This window comes from Pongo abelii, chromosome 4 (genome assembly GCF_028885655.2).
Source record: "Pongo abelii isolate AG06213 chromosome 4, NHGRI_mPonAbe1-v2.0_pri, whole genome shotgun sequence".
Taxonomy (NCBI): domain Eukaryota; kingdom Metazoa; phylum Chordata; class Mammalia; order Primates; family Hominidae; genus Pongo; species Pongo abelii.
In genome coordinates, this window is record NC_071989.2 from 163,171,300 (window position 1) to 163,191,672 (window position 20,373).

At 49.1% G+C, this 20,373-nt stretch overlaps 1 protein-coding gene across 1 annotated transcript; it reads right to left on the bottom strand.

The window, feature by feature from the left end:
* Nucleotides 1-1,204: 1,204 nt before the first annotated feature.
* On the bottom strand, nt 1,205-4,756 carry HAND1 (heart and neural crest derivatives expressed 1). Its single transcript, XM_002816113.4, has 2 exons — nt 3,966-4,756; nt 1,205-2,425 (listed from the first exon to the last, which is right to left on the bottom strand). Exons 1-2 carry the CDS (start codon nt 4,506-4,508, stop codon nt 2,321-2,323), a joined length of 648 nt encoding a protein of 215 aa, XP_002816159.1. The 5' UTR covers nt 4,509-4,756; the 3' UTR covers nt 1,205-2,320.
* Nucleotides 4,757-20,373: the final 15,617 nt, after the last annotated feature.

The following is a 20,373-nucleotide window of genomic DNA, read 5'->3' on the forward strand; positions in this document are numbered from 1 at the left end:
CTGGGGCCTCGGCAGGGTACTGAGGCCGAGGAAGGGGTGCGTCGGACGGGCTCATTACCGCCAAGTGTTGCCCTAGTTAAATCGCGGGCCTGTTTGATCCGGCGGCGGGTGGCGAGAGGGAAGAAAGAAAAAAGTAGGGGGGCGAGAGTAGAGAGAGAAGCTCGCACCTCCCCCACTGTTTCCTAGCGCCCATAAAACACCTTTTATTAACTCCTTCGCATCCGGAAAGGCCCGCGTGGCCTCTCAGCCCCTGCTACGGTGTTTACAGCCAAGACTAATGGGGTCCCATATTCACCCCGACGCTGGGACAAGGCGCCTGGGGCACGCCTGGTGCCCCGCGAGGCCCTGCCCCGGAGCTGCCTGAGGTCTCCTTTCTTGTTCCCAAGCCGAGCGCTCAGGCTCCAGGTGCGCAGAGCGAAAGTTCCAAGAGAGCCGCACGGGTCTCCCCTCCTCCTTCGCAGTGAGCGCCGCAGACCCGCAGGCGCTGCAGAGCGTGCGCTCCCTGGGGCAACCATGGGGGCTGTTGGGAGACACAGAAGTGCTTAGCGCAGTGCCTAGCACACAGTTGCACGCAACCAAAGTATTCGTACATTATTATTCCTGGAAGTATAAACCACTGCGTTTGCCCGCCCCAGTTTAGCCCAATACGCATCCAAGACCCTTGGCAAATGCACCGAATTTATACCCACCACACCTAGCCATGGGTGCGCGCATGTGAGAACACAAAGACTGGCTCTCCCGCACAAGCGCCCGAATGAGCACGCATACACACATACACCCCATCCCTTTGCACAAATCCATATGCTCTCACAACCTTCGGTTGAGTGCTTCGTTGCTAAAGAGAAACTTAAATACCTCAATTTAACATACAAGCACTCACAAGCTTATTTTACTCAGGTATAAAATAATAATAGCTGCTGTGACTTGTCAAGTCGTTACTGTGTGCTTGGAGCTGTACTAAGCAGACCCTTGTTGGCCCCTGCACAGCCTCAGGCTCCGTATGAGTTGCTGCACTGTCACATGTACATCTATATGTTGAGAATTTCACATACATGAACATATTCCCGACCAACACCCCCTCTCCTGAGCTACCCTGCCCCAGTGATAGGATTCATCTGTGTGCTAGGCCCCCTTCCCTCCCAATAACCCCTCCAAACCACTCTTTGCAGACACCAGTGGGCATACTAACCTCCAGACAAGCACGAATACTTACGCACAAAAACCCGAGCCCAGGCCCTCTGAGACTAATTCGTTTCCGTTTTTGTTCTTCCCGGTTCCCATAAGTTATCCCCACCTCCCGTTCTAGTCTAAAGAGAACTTTGTTCTTTGTTCTTGAAATACATTCTTTATCTGCCCGCTTCCCTTGATTTCAAGTTCGGTTTTGTATTTATCAAAAGAAGAGGAGCAGGAATAGAAGGCTTTCCACCTAGCAGAAGCCATGGGAGTCGGTGAGGGACCCCGGCTGAGACATGACACAGGCTTCAGATGATTTCAGAAAATGTTTTATTAATCAAGAGCATAGATACTGCTTTGGCGAAGGGAGGGGGGTTGTGAGTGGTCACACAGACTTGAGGTAGAAAAGGGTTGGGGATGGCAGGATGAACAAACACCTGAGCATAACAGGCATGGTAGGTAGTTTAAATACATAAAAACTTTCCAACACAGGGAAAGCTTTTATTTAGATAGAAACAAAAAGGAAGGAAAAGAAGGAAGAAAAGAGAGAGACAGAGAAAAGAGAAAGTGTTTCCCTTGGAACTAAACAGGAAGTGCAGCGACAAAAAGAAAAATAAAATAAAACCACCACGATTCGAAGAACAAAGGGCAGCCTTTCATCTTCCTGCGTCTGGTTCTCTTTCTCAGGCAGAAAATAATTGATTCCTTATTGCATTTTAATTAGAGAAGACAGCGTCGGGGCGGACCACATGGAGGGACAAGAGAGAAAGAGCCAGATAGGGAAATGGGGATAGGGCTGAGGTTCTAAATTCGCTCCAAAAGGGTGGAAGAGTGCGTCTTTGCGCCCTTGGGTTCGACAGTCCCTCCTTCTTGCATGGTGTCGCCAAAGGCCGCCCTCGGTTGGGCGGGGGGTGGATATATATATATTTCTCTTTCTCTTAATGTATTAAAAAAAATTCAAAGGACATTGCACGTGCGATCCAAGTGTGTGGTTGCAGCCGACGACCTGCCGGCGCTCAGCAGAAGCTCCGCGGGATGCGTAGCACCAGCCGCCGGAGCCCAGAGCGGGGCGTTCGCCGCTGCCTTCCTCTCCTCCGGGGGCTTCAGGAGTGGCTGGCCTGGCCAGGTCCTCGGCGCGGGCCTCGGCTCACTGGTTTAACTCCAGCGCCCAGACTTGCTGCGGCCAGCCGGTGCGTCCTTTAATCCTCTTCTCGACTGGGCCCAAGGCAGGAGGAAAACCTTCGTGCTGCTGCTGCCAAAGGATACACACAAGAAAAGAGGCGGGAGAGACAGTTTTTAATTTTTCTGCTCCGATCGCCCGGCATGGGGTAAGATGGGGAGGAGGGGAAGGTGTCGGGAGCAGTAACTGGGAGTCTTTAAATAAGTGACGGATTTCTGTTTGCGAAATAGGCAAACAGGCTCGTAAATTTGCCTTTATGCGCGGAGTTCCTGGGACCCGGGATGGGCTGGGCAGCTTCGGGAGGTTTGGTAAGGAAAATGTTCTGCGTCTGGTGAAACTGACGCGCGTTGGTTTGGCTTTAGGACACCTAAGGGAGATCGCAAGGTATTGGAAGGGAGGGGTGGAAATCCACGGTTCTCCCGCTCTCGCTGCCCCCCACACACTTCCGCCAGCCTCCCAACCTGGTTTAAACATCAGGGATTGGATGCAGGATTGGGGCCCCCTAAGCCGGAGATGGGAGCCTCAGATACGGAGGTAAAAGTGCGGGGAGTCGGGCTGGCCTAGCGTTCTCCTTCCCGCTCTTTCAGCAGGAACCAAGCGGTGCTACTTGAAGGAGGCGGCGACGCGTGGGGGCCGGGATCCGCCCAATAACAACTTCTTTCGAGGCGCCGCCCGGCCTGCACCATCCCCAGTCCAGGGCAGCCGTTTAGAGACTCGATGCCTATCTGTCTTTCCCCCGTCCCCGGATGAGCTTTCGTCAGTTTACCACAGGCCCCCGCAGGTTCGATAAAACCAGGTGGGGCGCTTCAGCTGGCTCCACTCCGCTACGGCCTTGAGCGCCCCAACCTAGAGAAACTGATTGGCCAGCCTGAAAACCCAGCGCTCAGAAGCCCCCAGCCCCGGACAGCCAGACCAAGTTCCAGGAAGTGTCACCCTAACTGGAGAGGATCAAGAAGGCCAAGACCAGACTGCGCTCTCCAAAGCTAAAAGAAGTGGCTCTTATTTACATGCAAAGCCACTGAAGTCGTCCTCAGAACCAGTCCATGGGGAGTGGAACTCGCCCTGGACTGAGTAGAAGACCCGATCTGTTTTACCTCAGCTCCACCTCGGACTCCTCAGATAGGTGCTCTTCCTGCCCCAACCCACTCTGGGCCCTCAGTTTCCCTATTTGTACAATGATGGAAGTAGACTAGCCGGTCCAGCAAAGGCCCTTTGAAAACAGGAACCGAGCCCGGGCACATAAATTCAAACTCAAAGTAAAGAACTCTAACACATATTCTTAACCTGGCTTCCAGGAGAGCCCAGGAATGAATCAGGACTTCTCCAAATTGGAAGCAAAAGCTGTGGTGTGTGCATTTTTGGAGGGTCCGAGGCTCCAAACAGATTATTCACTCAGTATTACAAACACTCTCCCGTATTACAAATGAATTCTATGACGAATCTGCCTCCCTCCATGCACAGGATCGCACGCTGTGACCAACCATCTCAGAACTCTTCCCAACCTTTCCAAATCGGACACACGACAACACAGCCTCATTCAACTACCTGCATGGCCTGAGGGTGCTCACCGCGCCTGCACCCTTGGCTGGAGCGTGCAAGCCCCAGGACTCACCAGCTCCCTTTTCCGCTTGCTCTCACGGCCGCCATCCGCCTTCTTGAGTTCAGCCTTGAAGGCCTCGGGATCGCCAGACTGTGCATCCTTGGCCAGCACGTCCATCAGGTAGGCGATGTAGCTGGTGGCCAGGCGCAGAGTCTTGATCTTGGAGAGCTTGGTGTCGGCCGGCACGTTGGGGATGCACTCGCGCAGCTCCGCGAATGCGCTGTTAATGCTCTCCGTGCGTCTCCGCTCCTTCTTGGGTCCTGAGCCTTTCCGCCGGCCAAGACGGCCGCCAAGCGCCTCCAGCCGCCCGGGGCTCTGCCCAGGCCTGGCGTCAGGACCGTAGGCGGCGGCGGCTGCAGCGGCCGCGGGCGGTGGCCCGCCCGCAGGGAAGTCCGGGGCAGCGTCAGCCGGGCTCAGCAGCCAGCTCTGGAAGTAGGGCCGTTCCTGATGACAGCGCGAGGCCGGACCGAAGAGGAAGGGTTCGTGGAGCATGGGGTGCGCAGGGTGTGGGTGGTGATGGTGGTGATGGTGTGCGTAGCTGCCCACGAGGTTCATGTTGGAGCGGCTACTGGCCTGCGCCGCCAGCCCTATTAACGCCGCTCCATGCGCCCCAGAGACCGCCGGGGGCCACTTGTGGGCTCTGGAGCCACTACTGGGCGCCGGCTTTGGGAGAGTCCGGGCAAGGCTGAAAATGAGACGCGCAGCCCACTGTCTTCTTGCCGGTTTCTGCCGCGGGCAAGGACGCCGATGCCCAAAGACCTGTTTAACCCTTCTGCGGACTTCCCTGCAGATCTGGCTTATATAAGACCGCGTCTTTGATGTCAACCTCTCCCGGGAGCCAAAGGCAGGGGGGCGGGGATAAGGAAAAGGGGGAGTGGCTATCCCAGGTTTCACGCTCAGCCCGCGCCACTCTAGTCCGCCAGCAGGCACTGGGAACAGGCCCCGCCTCTGCCCCTCCCACTCAGCTCCCGGCTCGGCGGGCTTAGGGGGGCGGGCGGCTGGGGGTGTTGAGGGGGCGGGCATGGGGACTACGTACTTGAGGCACAGGACTGCCAGCGCCCTGGACTGTTGCTGCTACCCCCTCCCCACGGATCCAAGGAAAGGAATCTAGAATCACTAAGCGAAAGGAAGGCCTACACCAAGAGCCCACCTTTTGATTTTACAGATAAGGAAACTGAGGCTCAGGGAAAGAAAGGTTCTTGTTTCTAGACTGTCTAGAAGTCTAAATCGGAATTCCAGCAGTTCCCAGTCCCGAGCTCCAACTGCTCTGCTCGGCGTCAGAGCTAGAATATGAGAAGGCGCTGCTGAAGGCAGGATAGCCCCCTAAAGTTCTTCTCTAACACCTTCCAGCCCTCCACCCCCACCCCCATCCCTTAGTCATCGGTCCTTTCTGGAGGGACTGGGAGCCGCTTGTGCACGGGGTCGTTACCAGCCCGCCAATTCTGACCCAGCCTCAGGCAGACGGGCACTCAGCTACTGACCAGCGAAGAAGCCTTTCGGAGGCAGGGGTAGGGGTGGGGCGGGAAGGAGGAGGCGGACTCCAGGCCCACGGGCATCGACGGGTTTGTTCCCGGCTTGAGGGCCGGATATCTACTCCGGCCTCCCGGGTGCCTGATCCATTCCGAAGGCCAGCCCGGCTGGTGCAGAGACAGTCTGGCGTCCGCCTTGGGCCCAGGGCATCTAGCCAGCAGGTCTCCTCTGGTCTGTCCGCAGGACTCGCACCGACACCTGGGAGCGCTGCTACGTCGGGCCGCTCTACCCAGATCATCACTCCTTAAGAATCTTTGATTCTTTAAAGACACCGGCCCCGAAGCTCACACCGCGGGACACCAGCATTCGGCGGTAGACACACGCAGAGGGGACCAAGACTGCACAGCACCCGCGAGGCTCGCACAGGCAAACGCGACGTCCGGCATCTCTCACGCATCCTCGCAGAGGCACGACTCGGCTGCACGACCCTCCGAGATTTCACCTCCGGGGTAGGGCCATTACCTGCCAGCCGTACTCTCTCCACTGGGGGCTTTCCCCAGGCTCGCGTTGGAATCTGGGAATCCCGGAGTGGTGACGCTTCAAGCTGGGGACTCTTGGTCTTACCTCCCGCTATGGTTCCTTTCTTGGCTGATGTCTACCTACCTGGGTCCCTCATTCTCTCAACCTTTCTCAGCTCAACGCCCCCTCCCTCGGTGTGGTAGAGGGAGTGTGCCTCTCTTCAAAGCAAAGTCGAGGGGAGGGGGAAAGGAGAAGTTAATGTGAGTGCTCTTTTTAGAAGGCAAATCATTCACCCATTCATTCAACAATTATTTATTGATGCCTACTACGTGCCTATCATAGTTCTAGCCCAAAGAAAGGCCCATTCTCTCCTTGAACAGATATGGAACATGAAGCCCAGAGAGGAAGAGCGATTTTCTCGAGGTCCGGTAGGGCGTGGATGAGTGGAATTCCACTCCTGGACAAGGGAGTGAATGAAGGGTGGGGGGTTACACACAGGAGTGACAGGGACAAACGCCTGAGCCTGCTGGTTCCACCTGTGGGAGCTCAGCAGGGCTGTGGGCCCTGGAGGTGCATGGGGCGGGGGTGCCGGGAGGTCCTGGTTTCCTGCCCGAGGCGGGCTGGAAACCCCCCGCTCTCCCCGGCGCCTGGCGCCAGCAGCGCTGGGGTAGGGCAGAGCGCGGAGTCGGAGGCACGCGGGGAGGGAGCGCTGGGCGCCCGCTGCTGCGGCGGCTCTGCGGGGTCCCAAGCCTCCCTGGCCTGGAGGCATTCTAGAAAGAGCGCAGGTAGAGAGTAATTACGCTGTGGAGAGAAGGACCTCAACACACAATCCTCAACACACGCCCAGTCTTTGTCCTAATCCAAGTACAATCTGCAACAGTGCCTCTCATAGCGGCCCTCAGATTACGCATACACAGGTACATGCACAAGGGCTCACAAAACCTTGCCGCCGTACACAAAAGCCCGTATCTTCATAAGACGCCCAAAAGTATGTGTATTCTCACAGTAATACGCACAGCCACGGTACACACAGCATTCATGCATTCCTAGGATTTTACACATTGTCTCTCTGTCACCCACAGGGTACATACTCATCACGCTTCAGATGTGTTACACCTAGGAGCCGCTCCCAATCCTCCACTCAGGCATGCACAGAGACCAAAGTCATATTGTAGAAACACATAAATTCTGAATACTACACAAATGCAGGGTTTCACACACAATCTCATTGTCACAATTAAAACCAGCTTGTATCTTCCTAAGATTCTCCACAATTGTATTCACAACACAAACTTCCAAAATCCCATCATACATTTTGTATATTCTCAGTGTTACCACTAAGCCTTCAGTGCACAAGTATACAGTCACAATTTCTACTACATATGCACAGGTGCTCACAAATAGAGGTTCTCACGTGCTCACACATAACACACATACAAATGTGTGGCCCACACGCCTGCCCATGTGAGTCCTAGTTGCTTTCATGATATTACACAGATCATTCAAGGTTGTATACATCCCCCATATATCTGGCCTGGTTAGCGCGGTGGGGAATACATTATCAGTACTGGGTGAGGAGTCCCAGTCCTATCCTATGACATCCCTTGAGGGCCCCTGAGACTACCTGGCAGCCCCCCATGGGTCTTAAAGAGCAGGGTGTCTCCAGCTGCCAGTGACGTGGAAAGCACTGTTCCCCAACCTAGAGAAGGGATTCAGTGTCATTTTTCAAGCAGTGCCCTCACCAGAAACTCAGCCCTAAGGGACCTCCTGAGGCTTGGGGCTGGGCAGCCCCCAGCAGGATGACCTCGGGGGAGACTGCAGTACAACTACGCTCTAGACTGCCTTCTCAGAGACCCCAAAATGCTTTACTCTAGTCCGTGGAGAGCAGCAGAACTCCCGGGATGGTGGGGACCTTGTAAGGTTGTTCTCTATCTCTGCCCCACGCTATATTGTAGGAGGAGGTCTGAGACCTAGGATTTTGGCTAAAATTGCTTTAGGCTGGCAGGCAACAGATGTGACAGGCAAGAGTTCTGGCTTTCCCTATCTAGCACCTCTTTGTTCCTTTCCAGTTCCAAGCCTCAGTTTCCTCATTTGCAGAAGAAGGGAATAGGATTGATAGTCTGGAATTCTGGAATTCCCAGCTCCTCACTATTGCAGGGACCCTGCCCTGGTTCCTCCTGGGACTTAGCGCTCAGCTTAGGGATCCCTACAGAAGGACTCCGCTTTCCTCTAGCCTACCTCAACAGACAAATGACTAGCACTCCCAGGGTCCTAGCCCACACTGCCACTGCAGCCTCCTCTTAACGCACCTTGCTCACATAAAGAGTGCCTTCAGGGGGGTTGGACTTCTTAGTATTTTCAAATGCAGGCTTCTCCGTTCTTCCTCCAGTTGCAGTGGTGAGACCCGGCAGGAACTCTTCTTTACCCTGCTTTACAAAGTAGAGGGCTTACGCACATAAAACACATTCCACCTTGCTATGGAATCGGGCCTATCTGAGTTAAAACTGTGCACATCATTCCTCCCTGTGTGAAGCTTCTACACCTCAGTTTTCTCTTCTGTAAATTGGAGGACAATAATAACCTCTGCGGAGGGCTGGCCTAAGACTAAGCACAAGGCGAGGCTCTTAGCACAGTGACAGTAAACCTAGATAAATGGTGGCTCTGTTTTTAGGAATATTAATTTCATAAGGGCGGAAATGGGATTACATGCCGCCACATGACTACAAAGCTCTGGATGCGGAAAAGGACCAGGACACTGAATCCTCCTTGCAGGGCTCTGTTCTGACCTGACCTAGCTGCTTCTGATTGCCTTAGGGTCCTTCCCATTCCCTACTGACCCTACACAACCCAGCCATCATAAGGCTGGAGATACAGAGACATCGCCAGGTGTAGGAATTATGTTACCAGAGACCCGAATTCCAGTTCCAGATTCCACCCTCCAACCCCATGTCCCTCCCTAAATGACTTGGTTGGGGGTGCAGTCTTGCCACCTTCGGGACTCAGTTCCCCCATCCATAACAGTGGGACAGCTGTACCCGGGCGATGCGAAGGTCCCTCAAGCCTGGACGTTCTGCAGTGGTGGGGGTCTCTCTCTTGCCCTAGCCCCTCTTCTACCCTCACCCCTATCCGCGACCCCCGGACTGGCAGACCTCTGGAAGCCCAGGCCGCGGCGCCTACCGCAAAACCTTCTCCCGCCGCAGTCCCGTGACCTTGACGCCACGGGCAATCCCCGCACCGGACCCCTTATCTAAATAGGGCAGTAAATCAAGGACCTGTCAGGGCCCGGGTAATTACAGGAACTCCATAAAAAGGACCCGGCCGGCCGCCTGTTTATATTAGCGCGGTGTAAAATATTCTCGCTGTCTTGGGGAATCGCGTCGCGCAGTAACTCGCCATAAATCAGCCCGCGGACCATTTACCCCGCAGCTTGAGCGCGCAAATCCCTTAAACATTTCTCTGCCATATCTAAAGAGGACCTAGGACTTTCCAATCTGGCCCAGCCTGCTCCCAGGGATGGGGGACAGTCGGGGCAGGGAAGAGATAGGCACGGAGTAGATTGCTCCTGGGAGCTCCAAGGTTCTGTTTGCAGACGGGAAACGAGCCCAGAGAGGGGAAGGAACTTTCCTAAGGGCACACAGCCTATGAGTGGCAGACGCGCGGCTAGAGCCCAGATCTCCAGAGGGGACCTGGGGTGAACAGCAGCCTCTGTCTCCCCTTATTACCTTCTTTCCTGAGACGAGGGTGGTCAGGCCAGAGAGGGTCCAAGCAGGAAGTGACGTTCTTTACCTTTCGGCTAGGAGGTTCTTGCCATTGTGCACAGAATTATGTGTCAATGCTTTTCTGCGCAACGGTAGCCCCTGATTAGTGGCAAAACACAGGCCCAGACGATGGGGAGAGACTTGCCCAAGGGCACACAGATAGAAATCGACGACCCTCTCCTGCTAAAATAATTCATTTTGGTTTATCTCCTCCACGCTCTTTCTTAAAGAAAAACTAAGAGAGAGTGCCTGTGCATATATGTGTGTGGCTGTGTGTGTGTGTGTGTGGGGGGGGTCATTTGTGCTCATTCCCAGGTCTGTAACAGGCCTCAAAAATACAAAATCTATTTAAGGTAAACCTGCTGCTGCCTATTGTCCAATGCGTAACATAAATCAAGCTTATGGAAAAAGAATATTACATTTTCTAACCTCCCTCTGGGCTGGGACCTGAGGACTCAAGGGAGAATTAAACATGTATGTGTTTCCCCCCACTTTTTCTGTCTTCCTCCCCCCATTCTCTTTCTCTTCCGAAGCCCGTAAATGACAATGTGTTTACATAAGTTTTTATGTCGTCTGAGCTTCGTCCCGGCTCCGTTTCCTCCTCTGTGTATTTTCCGCACAGAGAGATGTCTGCTTCGGGACGCGTTCAACCTAAACAGAACCCGGTCTGATTGGAAAATGTATTTATTTGAAAAATCGTAACTCACGGTTTTGGTGAAAACGGCCCCCAAATTTATGGGATTGCTTGGGGCGCAGCGATTGTAAATCAAAAGGCACTGGATACCCCCCTCCCCCATCCCCGAAGCAGCTCGGTCAGGTTCTCCAGAACACCAGGAGTCCCGTCTCCTCCCGGTCCACCCTGCGGCCCTCCGAGACCCTCCCTTCTCCCAACCCTCGCAGTGGTTAGTTGCACACTAGCAGGCAGGTGGATTTTACTCCGGTTTCTTTTACCCAGTACCGTTGCTTTCAGGGCAATTTCATTCTGATCAGCTTCACAGCACTCAGCTCCAGGCCGCCTGTTAACGAAGTTTTGCTGTGCACCAGGCTGTTTTCGGCATATTGGGAGATTTTTTTTGTTCCTCACATACTGGTTAGTTTCCTGGTGCTCGGTTGCTCCCCGGGTCGGGTCGGGCCACTTGTAGCCGATCCCTAGCCCACTGATCATTGCCTGCCGAGCTGTTTCATGCCAAGAGGCTTATCTCGGCTCAGTGTCACGAAGGTCATTCTCACTGCCTGACTGTTGCATCCCTGGTCAGGAGAATTTTTTCCTTTCCCAGTCTAATCTGAATTCCACAGCGAAGACTGAATCAACCCACTTTACCTATCTCCTGGATCCTTCTGCCAGCGAAAGCCAGCTGATTACTGGGGAAAGGCTAGAGCCCGGATGGTGTATCCAAGGACAGATGCTGCTGGCTACATAGGTGGGGAGTCTTCGCCAGGGACACAACCAGCAGAGCTGGAAGCAGGGACACTTCATGAGCAAACATTGAGTCTACTTTCTCCCGGAATATAGGACTGAGCCATATCTCTCTCTTAAGGACCATGCGCTTCTCTGGCAGGGTCCCCATGGGGCGCAATGCAAGCTGTCCACTCCAGGCTTGTCCATCTAAGCCCTGCTATCTCAGGGACAGGGTTTTGAGATTCATTCAAAACTTCTGCGCTTTTTTCTCCAAAAGAGCATGCGGGAGCCAAGAGGTTCTGAAGTCTGTTGGAGCGTAAGCGTTATAGCTAGCAATGGGTCTTGGGGATGATCGGCGGCTGGCTACACTTAAGGTGAAAACACTGGGCTCCTTAACCCTTTCCTTCTGCTCACAGGCTTTCAGAAAGAGTCCGTATGCACGAAACAACTGTATCATTATTAGCCTTATTATTTTAAACGGGGCCAGGCCACATCCATCATCTTTCCCATAATGGTCAATTGTAAACACACTTTAAAAGAGAAAAACAAAAAAGGGATTTAATGTTGACACTGGGAAAATGCTTAGCTCTGGCATTGCTGGGGAATTGGCAGGCTCTCTGGTCCTTTGGGAGAGAAGTCAAGTGCTCTGAGAGGTTTTTTTTTTTGCTTTTTCTATTGAATTTCTAAATCCCTCAGGGGTCTCCTTTGTCTCTTCAGTTTAATGAGGGAAGTCCTTCGTTAAAAAGTCAAGGACGGATAGAAGAGTCTTGGCATCGGAAAGGAGACGGGAGTGGAGTAAGAACACTGCAAACACGGTAAACTGTGCTGATCCTCTTCATTACCATGGTCAATCTTATCAGCACCCTTCTGGATTTCAGCCTCTTTCTGCCTTACGATTTCCGTGCTGCAGCTGAATTTTGCCCTGGAAGGGAGAGGTGTAAAGAGAAGTGAACGACACAAAAAACAGAAATTAGGGGGAAAAAAAGTGGCGAGTCATGAATGGTAACTGGTTTGGTTTTCACTTCATTATCAACTATTAGAGTAAGTCCCTTCCAGAAAGCCTGGGTTTGAGGACCACTTCCCAGTGTGAATATTGCTCCCTAGCCACATGGACACCCCCAACACCTCACCCACACACACCAGAGGATACAAGGTTGTCCTCATTAGCTTCCTAAAACTCACCCAGAACATGGCTCAAAGAACAAGAAGTCACAATGGAACCCAGCCTCAAACTCAAACCAACTGTTGGCGGTTATTAAATTCATCTTCATCCATACAAGGAAGGTCCGAAAAAAGTCTACTTAAAAAAAAAAAGGTGGCAGGAGAAGAGAGAACAGAAAGGAAAGCCCCAGAAACCAGAGCAGAAATTAATGTAATTACCTCTTCTCCCCTGCCATAAATTCCGCAGAGGAAATCAAATCTTTCTGTGCATGTGTATAAAAACCTATCAGTCTATGGAGCTCGCCAAAACCTATTATGTCTCAAACTGGGTATTCTAATTGAATGAATCTGAATGTACCAGTCGACCAGGCATCAATGGATCCAGGTTTTTCCAAGGGCGTTTGCCACAGAGCCAGAGAGGATAAACATTGGTTGAAACCACACACTAATCAGCTTGCTTGCCGAAGAGACCCTCTCTGAGCCTGGAGGAGATCTATGGAGCCTGGGTGCTGGCAGATGCATCCTAACATTTTGCGTCAGATTGTAATGGAATATTTCTCATAAACAGCCAAGTGTCTCTCCCAGCCATTCAACTGACATGTTTTTTGTTGTTTAACTTCAGATCTGACAGATGATGATAACCTGGAAAAAAGAGAGGTTACAAAATGCTGAGGGCTGTGGGGCTGGGCAGTGTAAAGGGCGCTTGCTCAAGAATTAGGACAGGGCTGTGATTTGTAGGGCCCGGAAAAGACTGTTATGCAACCCACAGCAAGCCGGGCGGCTGGGAGAGGGGCCTGGAAAGCAAGCGGGAGGGGAGAAGTGCTCAGCCACAAGAGTCTGGGCTGCTTGCTTCACGGAAATATGTCACTTGTATTGCATTTCATTTTGTGAGTTGGAGAATGCTCCCTCCCCCTCACCACTCTCCCCAGGCTCTCAGTGCTCTCCTGTCTCATGGGCACACTGATTTATAGCACCTGTTAAAAACACATAATGAATGCAATTAGCTGTGGCACTGGAGAGAAAAAAGGTAGGAGTTGGCTTTATTCTAATAAAAGATAAATGTGTTTGTTTTCATTAACTTCGTTCATTAATTTAAATTTCTGGGGCCAGTTTTAAATCGTTGCTGCTTTCTTTGCCATTAGCCTAATAGGTGCTAGTTCTCCAACTTTAGTGGGTGTCACAGTCCCTTTGGGGAACATGTTTCAAATGCAGGGAACCCTTGTAGGTGAGGAGTGAGCATGAGATCTGCATTTTCAAGAAAGCTCAATAGCAGATTCTGATGCAGGAACCATGCCTCTGAGAATGCAATTTATATAGATATAGTAGGTACTCAAGAGTGATCTATTTACCAAAGAAAATTCTTTTCCTTGTTAGCTGTGGGATTCTATCCAAGTTAATATACATATATAGTTAAATATGATACATGTCTATTGTGGAAAAATCAGAAAATATAGAGAAACATAGGAAGGAAATAAACATTTTCTTGAGCTTTACAAGCTATTTACATTCTCTGGGCTGTAGTTTTCTAGTTTTCTCTGCCAAAGCCTAGGGATTCTTAGAAGGAGCAGCTCTATCTTCACTGTCCTCTCTACCACCCAGCACGTATCTGGCACGTAGTAGGGCCTACAAAAGTATTTGATGAAAGAAACAATTGTTAAGTGACACTGAGATTAGATGACCTCTAAAGTCGCCATCAACCCTAATACTCTATTTTTCATTCTTTGCTCTAAGAAAAAATATATAATTGCACAAACTCAGATATATTTGTCACTTGGACTCCTGACATTCAAACATGTATATGTTTTTTCTCTATGTCTTGTCACTTGATCTGACAGCTTTCTGCCTGCTCTATCTGATAATAGTTTAGGGTTGTCCTTGCCCGAGGCAGCTTAGCTATCAGCATGGGCTGAAACTGAGTGGGGCAGTCCCCACCTTGTACCAAACAGAACAATCTGAGTCAGTTTTTTCAGTCTCCAGCAAAATTGCGCAGAACAAGAAACCAAATAGTTGGGTTTTTCAGTTCACAAATGTGTAATTCTTTCCTGAAACCTTGAAGCAGACCACTCCCCACCATCCCACCCTGCCTCACAGGGCAATAAAAAATGATCACTGGTTAAGGTCTTCCTATGTGTGGTACACTTTACACATATTTCTCATTTCATCATCACAGCAACACTTTTACCCCCGTTTTACAGATATAGAATTAATGCTCAAGTTTCCTCAACTAAGACATTGGAGAAACAGGATTCAAACCCAAGTCTCCCTGAATTTAAAGTCCTTGCTTTCAACCACTACAATTAAAGGAGTGTGTGTGTGTGTGTGTGTGTGTGTGTGTGTGTAAAGTGGGGGTAATTAAAATGCTAAAAATATTTTAAATTCTCCAACAACATCACAACAATAATTAATTACGATACATAACTTTTTTTTTTTTTTTTTTAAGAGATGGAGTCTTTCTCTGTCTTCCAGGCTGGAGTACAGTGGCGTGATCTCGGCTCATGACAACCTCCGCCTCCTGGGTTCAAGCAATTCTCCTGTCTCAGCCTCCCAAGTAGCCAGGATTACAGGCGTGCACCACCAGCCCCAGCTAATATTTGTATTTTTAGTAGAGACAGGGTTTTGCCATGTTGGCCAGGCTTGTCTCTAACTCCTGACCTCAGGTGATCCCCCTGCCTCAGCCTCCCAAAGTGCTGGGATTACAGGCGTGAGCCACAGCACCTGGCCAATAACAATTATTTATTATATTGTATTATTATTTATTGTATTTATTCACAATAATTTATCGTAAATATGTTATTATAAACAGCAATAATAATTAAGGAAGAATATGAACCCACCACCCAAACAATGTGGTCTGTTTCATTCCTTCACCACAAACACTGTATCCTAAGAATTATTTCTGCAGCTGGCATGGTGGCTCACGCCTGTGATCCCAGCACTTTGGGAGGCTGAGGTAAGAGGACAGCTTGAGCCCAGGAGGTCAAGGCTGCAGTGAGCTATGACCACACATGACAGAGTAAGGCTCTGTCTCAAAAAAAAAAAAAAAAAAAAGCCTCTCTGTTACACGAGCTCATGTTTATCAGTTTTAACAGTAGCATCAGGTGCTCATCAGGTTACATCTAATTTGACTTGTCACAATAAAGTTATAAATTCCATAAAGAGAGGAGCCGAATCTGTTCTATTCACTGATGTATACCCAGCACCTAGCACAGTACTTGCAAAAGAAATAATTCAATAAATGTTTGTTGAATAAATGAATGAATGACAACTTGCTTGATACAAACAATTCTGGGGAGATGCTACTGGCAACATGGTCACCCAGGTGTCAATCATACAATACAACCCTGCCACTCGGTGGGTGCTTAGGAAGATGTTGTGGAAGGAATAATCTCTTAGGAGGAGAGATGGGACATAATAGATGTTTAATACACATACTCACTGTTTAATCATTGTAAATACATTTTTTAGTAATGGCTTTATTGAGATATAATTTACATCAAATCCATACATTTCCAATAAACTTTTTATTTTGTAATAATTCTATACAGAAGAGTTGTAAAGATAATACAGAGAGTTTCTGTATAAACTTCACCCTTCAGCTTCTCCTAAGGTCACCTTCTTACACAAACAAGGTATGTTTATCATAACTAAGACACTAACATTAATACATCACTATTAAACTAAACTTTAGACCTTATTCAGATGTCACCAGATTTTTCTTTTACGTCCCTTTTCTGTGCAAGGAAGCAATCCAGGAGACTGTTTTACATTGAACACAATTATGTTTGCCAAGCTGATTCTACCACGATTTACCTTTGACCACTGAAATTTTTTTTCAATTATCAGCTTCAGGAATTAAAAACAAAAAAAAGTCTCACCCAAATTAGCAAAATGGAACCAAAACAGATTCTCCACTTCAGTTAAGTTCCTTGCTGCCTCCTTCATAAGGAAGGCCATGCTTTCTTTTCTCAGCTTTGTGCACCCTCATTGTGCGACCCATGTTACGCCCCAGGGACCCAATGTTTTACGGGTTTGTGCGAACCTAAGTCATCTGTAGGGTCCTAAGTCATGTGCCTACTGCCAGTGCTAACACTGCGTGGAGTCAGACCTCAGCCAAGTTTTCTGGGATGATTTGAGGTTTGCATCCAGTCTTGGATTCCAGAAATCATACTTTGCACCTATTCCCATGTGTATTTTTAGAGTGAACTTGTTGGGAGAAAACGAATATGATCTAATGTTAAGTAAAAGAGCAGGACACAAAATTCAACACACTGGGCTGTTACAGCTCTGTCAAAATACGCATAGGAAAGAAAGAAGATACCCAAAGCAATTGTTGTCATATTAGGTTTGCAAGATTATGGATAATATTTTTGTCTTTCCTATGTTTTCCAAACTTATTGCCATATTGTATTTTGCTTTTTATGATGATAATTTCTATAATTAAAAAATAAATTTATACTCTAAATATACAACATAAAATATAACTCCTTTGAAAGGAGACAGTCAATGAGGAAAAGTGCCTAGGACAAGGAAATAAGTGCTGGCAACAACAGCATTTATTTGGTAATAAATGTTCAATAAATGTTTGTTGAATGAATGCGTTAAGTAATTTACAGGGATCATCTCATTCAATTCTCAAAAGTACTTCAGGAGAAAGTGCAGTTATTACCCCCATTTTGCAGGTAAAGTAACTGAGGCACAGAGAATTTAAATAACTTGTTCAAGCTTCCCCAGCTGGTAGGGGACAGAGCTGAAACTTGAACCCATTGAGTCTCCAAACACAGTTACAGAAGGATGGAAAAAGAGGGAGAGAGAAAAGAAGGAAAGACACGAGAAAAAATGGTTTCATCAGTGAGAACAGTTAGACCAGTGATATGAATGTCTGAGATGTTTCACCTAGGGGACTAGTCAAAGATGCAGAATCTTGGCCCCATCTCACACCTAATGAAACAGAATCTGCATTTTAAAAACATTCCAAGGGACTCATATGCACATGCAAGTTTGAGAAGCCAAGACAGTTAATATGAAATCTGTTTGGGAAAAATAATTTACACATACATGTGCACACACACACATATATAATATATATATATTTACTTGTATTTATCACACACACACATATTATACATATATATATTTACTTGTATATATATATATTTACTTGTATATATATATATATTTACTTGTATATATATATATATATTTACTTGTATATATATATATATATATATATATTTACTTGTATTTGTCTGGGCTGGTACTACCTTGCTAAGAAATTGGGGCATAGCTGCATAAATCGATGTTCTCCAAAGTGCAAGTGATGGCTGTTTTGTGGATTGTGAAAACATCTTAATGAATTGCAATCAGAAACTAAAAGAAAAATAAAAATTATCAGAGTACATCTTATGAAGAAAGGGTGTGTTATTGCATGAAACTTTTATTTCAAGTGTGTGTGGGGGTGGTGAGTATACAGGCTCTTGAAGTAAAATATCTACCTCCTGTCCCCTCCATCAGAAAAGTCGTGACTGGCCTTCACACCATGGCCAAAGGCAGCCATGAATAGTTTATTTTTTGTTTGTTTTTGTTTTTGTTTTTGTTTTGAGACGAAGTCTCTCTCTCTTGCCCAGGCTGAAGTGCAATGGCCCAATCTCGGCTCACTGCAACTCCCACCTCCCAGATTCAAGCGATTCTCCTGCCTCAGCCTTCCGAGTAGCTGGGATTACAGGCGCCTGCCACCACGCTTGGCTATTTTTGTTTTTTCAGTAGAGACAGGTTTTCACCGTGTTAGCCAGGCAGGTCTCGAACTCCTGACCTCAGGTGATGATCTGCCCGCCTCGGTCTCCCAAAGTGCTGGGATTACAGGCATGAGCCATGAGATTCTTTTTTTTTCGAGACGGAGTCTCGCTCTGTCGCCCAGGCTGGAGGGCAGTGGCGCGATCTTGGCTCACTGCAAGCTCTGCCTCCCGAGTTCACACCGTTCTCCTGCCTCAGCCTACCGAGTACCTGGGACTACAGGTGCCCGCCACCACGCCCAGCTAATTTTTTGTAGTTTCAGTAGAGACAGGGTTTCACTGTGTTAGCCAGGATGGACTCGATCCCATGACCTTGTGATCCGCCCACCTCGGCCTCCCAAAGTGCTGGAATTACAGGCGTTAGCCACCGTGCCCAGCCAAGCCATGAGATTCTGAGCTGACATTTAGAAGTGTAGTGGATCTCCTTCCTATATCTGATAGATTTAGAAACTCTGAATGAAATCAGAATTGGGTGGGGAAGGCGGGTGAATGTCTCAGAAATTATCCATCCCAGCCACTTCCCTGCCCAGGTGCAGAAACACAGTCCCAGAGAGGAGAGGGATTTGCCCAAGGGCACACAGCAAAACTGGGACTTTGGAGAGAGGAGTGTAACAATGTCAAGTCTTTCATTCCTTTTTTGTCTCAACCATGAAAGTCTTGGGGGCTGGGGGGACCTGGCCTGGAGGCCAGGCAGCCGGGGGGACATGACTCTGGAATGTGTTGGGGAAACAAGATGCCTTCTCCTCCAGACCTGACAAGCCAACAGGACTAGGTGTGGCAAGAAGGGGCTCTGGTTATCTGCCTCCCCCCTCTGTTTTGTTTGGTCTGTCAACTCCAGCAACAAAGTGCCCCAAACGTGTGAGGCTTGATAAAGATGGGAAGGTAAGAGGGTGAAGGTAGTGGGACAACAGGGACCAGAGCTTGAGAGGTGTCCCAGGACCTCTGTCTCTGCTTCCTCCAAGAGTCTGGGAAGCCAGCAGGATACCCCTCTCTCCTTCACAGCCTCCCCCCACTCGGTGATTGTGGCCAAAACCCTTAACTTCTCTGGGTGGCTGTGTCTTCTTCATTTCAAGATGGGACAGGATAAACCCTTAATACTTAGATCCTAAATCAGAGGATTTTGACTTTGAAAAAGAAGTCTACCATCTTATTCTTCCCTTTGTATTATTTTTTTAATTCAAAAAGTAATATGGGCTGGGCCTGGTGGCTCATATCTGTAATCCTAGCACTTTGTGAGGCCGACGCAGGAGAATGGCTTGGGCCCAGGAGTTAGAGACCAGCCTGGGCAACATAGGGAGGCCTCATCTTTACAAATAATAATAATAATTAAAAAAAAAAAAAAGCTGGATGTGGTGGTGTGCCCTTGTAGTCCCAGGTACTTAGGAGGCTGAGGTGAAAGGATTACTTGAGCCCAGGAGGTTGAATCTGCAGTGAGCTGAGACCGTACCACTGCACTCCAGCCTGGGTGACAGAGTGAGATTCTCTCTCAAAAAATTTTAAAAAAAAAAGGTAATGCGAGCACTTGAGAAAGAAGAAACCATCCATAATCTTTCTAACCCCAAATAACTGTTACCATTAGGATGTGTATGTTGCCAAAATGGGGTCAGAGTCTATTCTGGTTTCCTTTTCTCACTTAGCAATGGGTGGCTGGCTTTTTTTTTTTCAGGGGTGGGGGTGTCAATGAATATGATTTACTTCATATTACGTGGCTATTTGATAATTATTGATTATTGTTAGGTTTTCTAAAGGTGTGATAATGACATTGCACCCATGCTTTTTTGAAAGAGTCAATGAATATGATTTACTTCATATTACGTGGCTATTTGATAATTATTGATTATTGTTAGGTTTTCTAAAGGTGTGATAATGACATTGCACCCATGCTTTTTGAAAGAGTCCTCCACGGGTGGTGGAGCACTGGGTGATCAGGCTGCCTGACTGGCCGGCTTGGGCATCTGGGTGGTGAAGGTGGGACTGCCTGTTCTGGGCAGCAAGATACCCTCTCCAGCTGCCCGCCGTTCGTAACATGTCCTCCAGAACCCGGGAAGCGCAGGCAGGGCTGGCTTAGAGAAGACGCGGTCTCCAGCGCTTGGGCCACGGACGTCCCAGCCCGGTCCTCCGTCGCAGGAGAACCGCTGGGACGAGCTGCTGGGAGAAGCAGGCCAGAGCCTTCCAGAGCCTCAGCCCGAGGACCTGACAAAGAGCGCCTCCTCCTCCGCAGCCGGGTTCCCGGTGGCCTTACCAGTCTCCAGCAGCAGAAGAAACGCCTGATGGAGTCCCTCCGGAACTCACACTCCAGTATAGCTAAAATACAGAAAGATGTG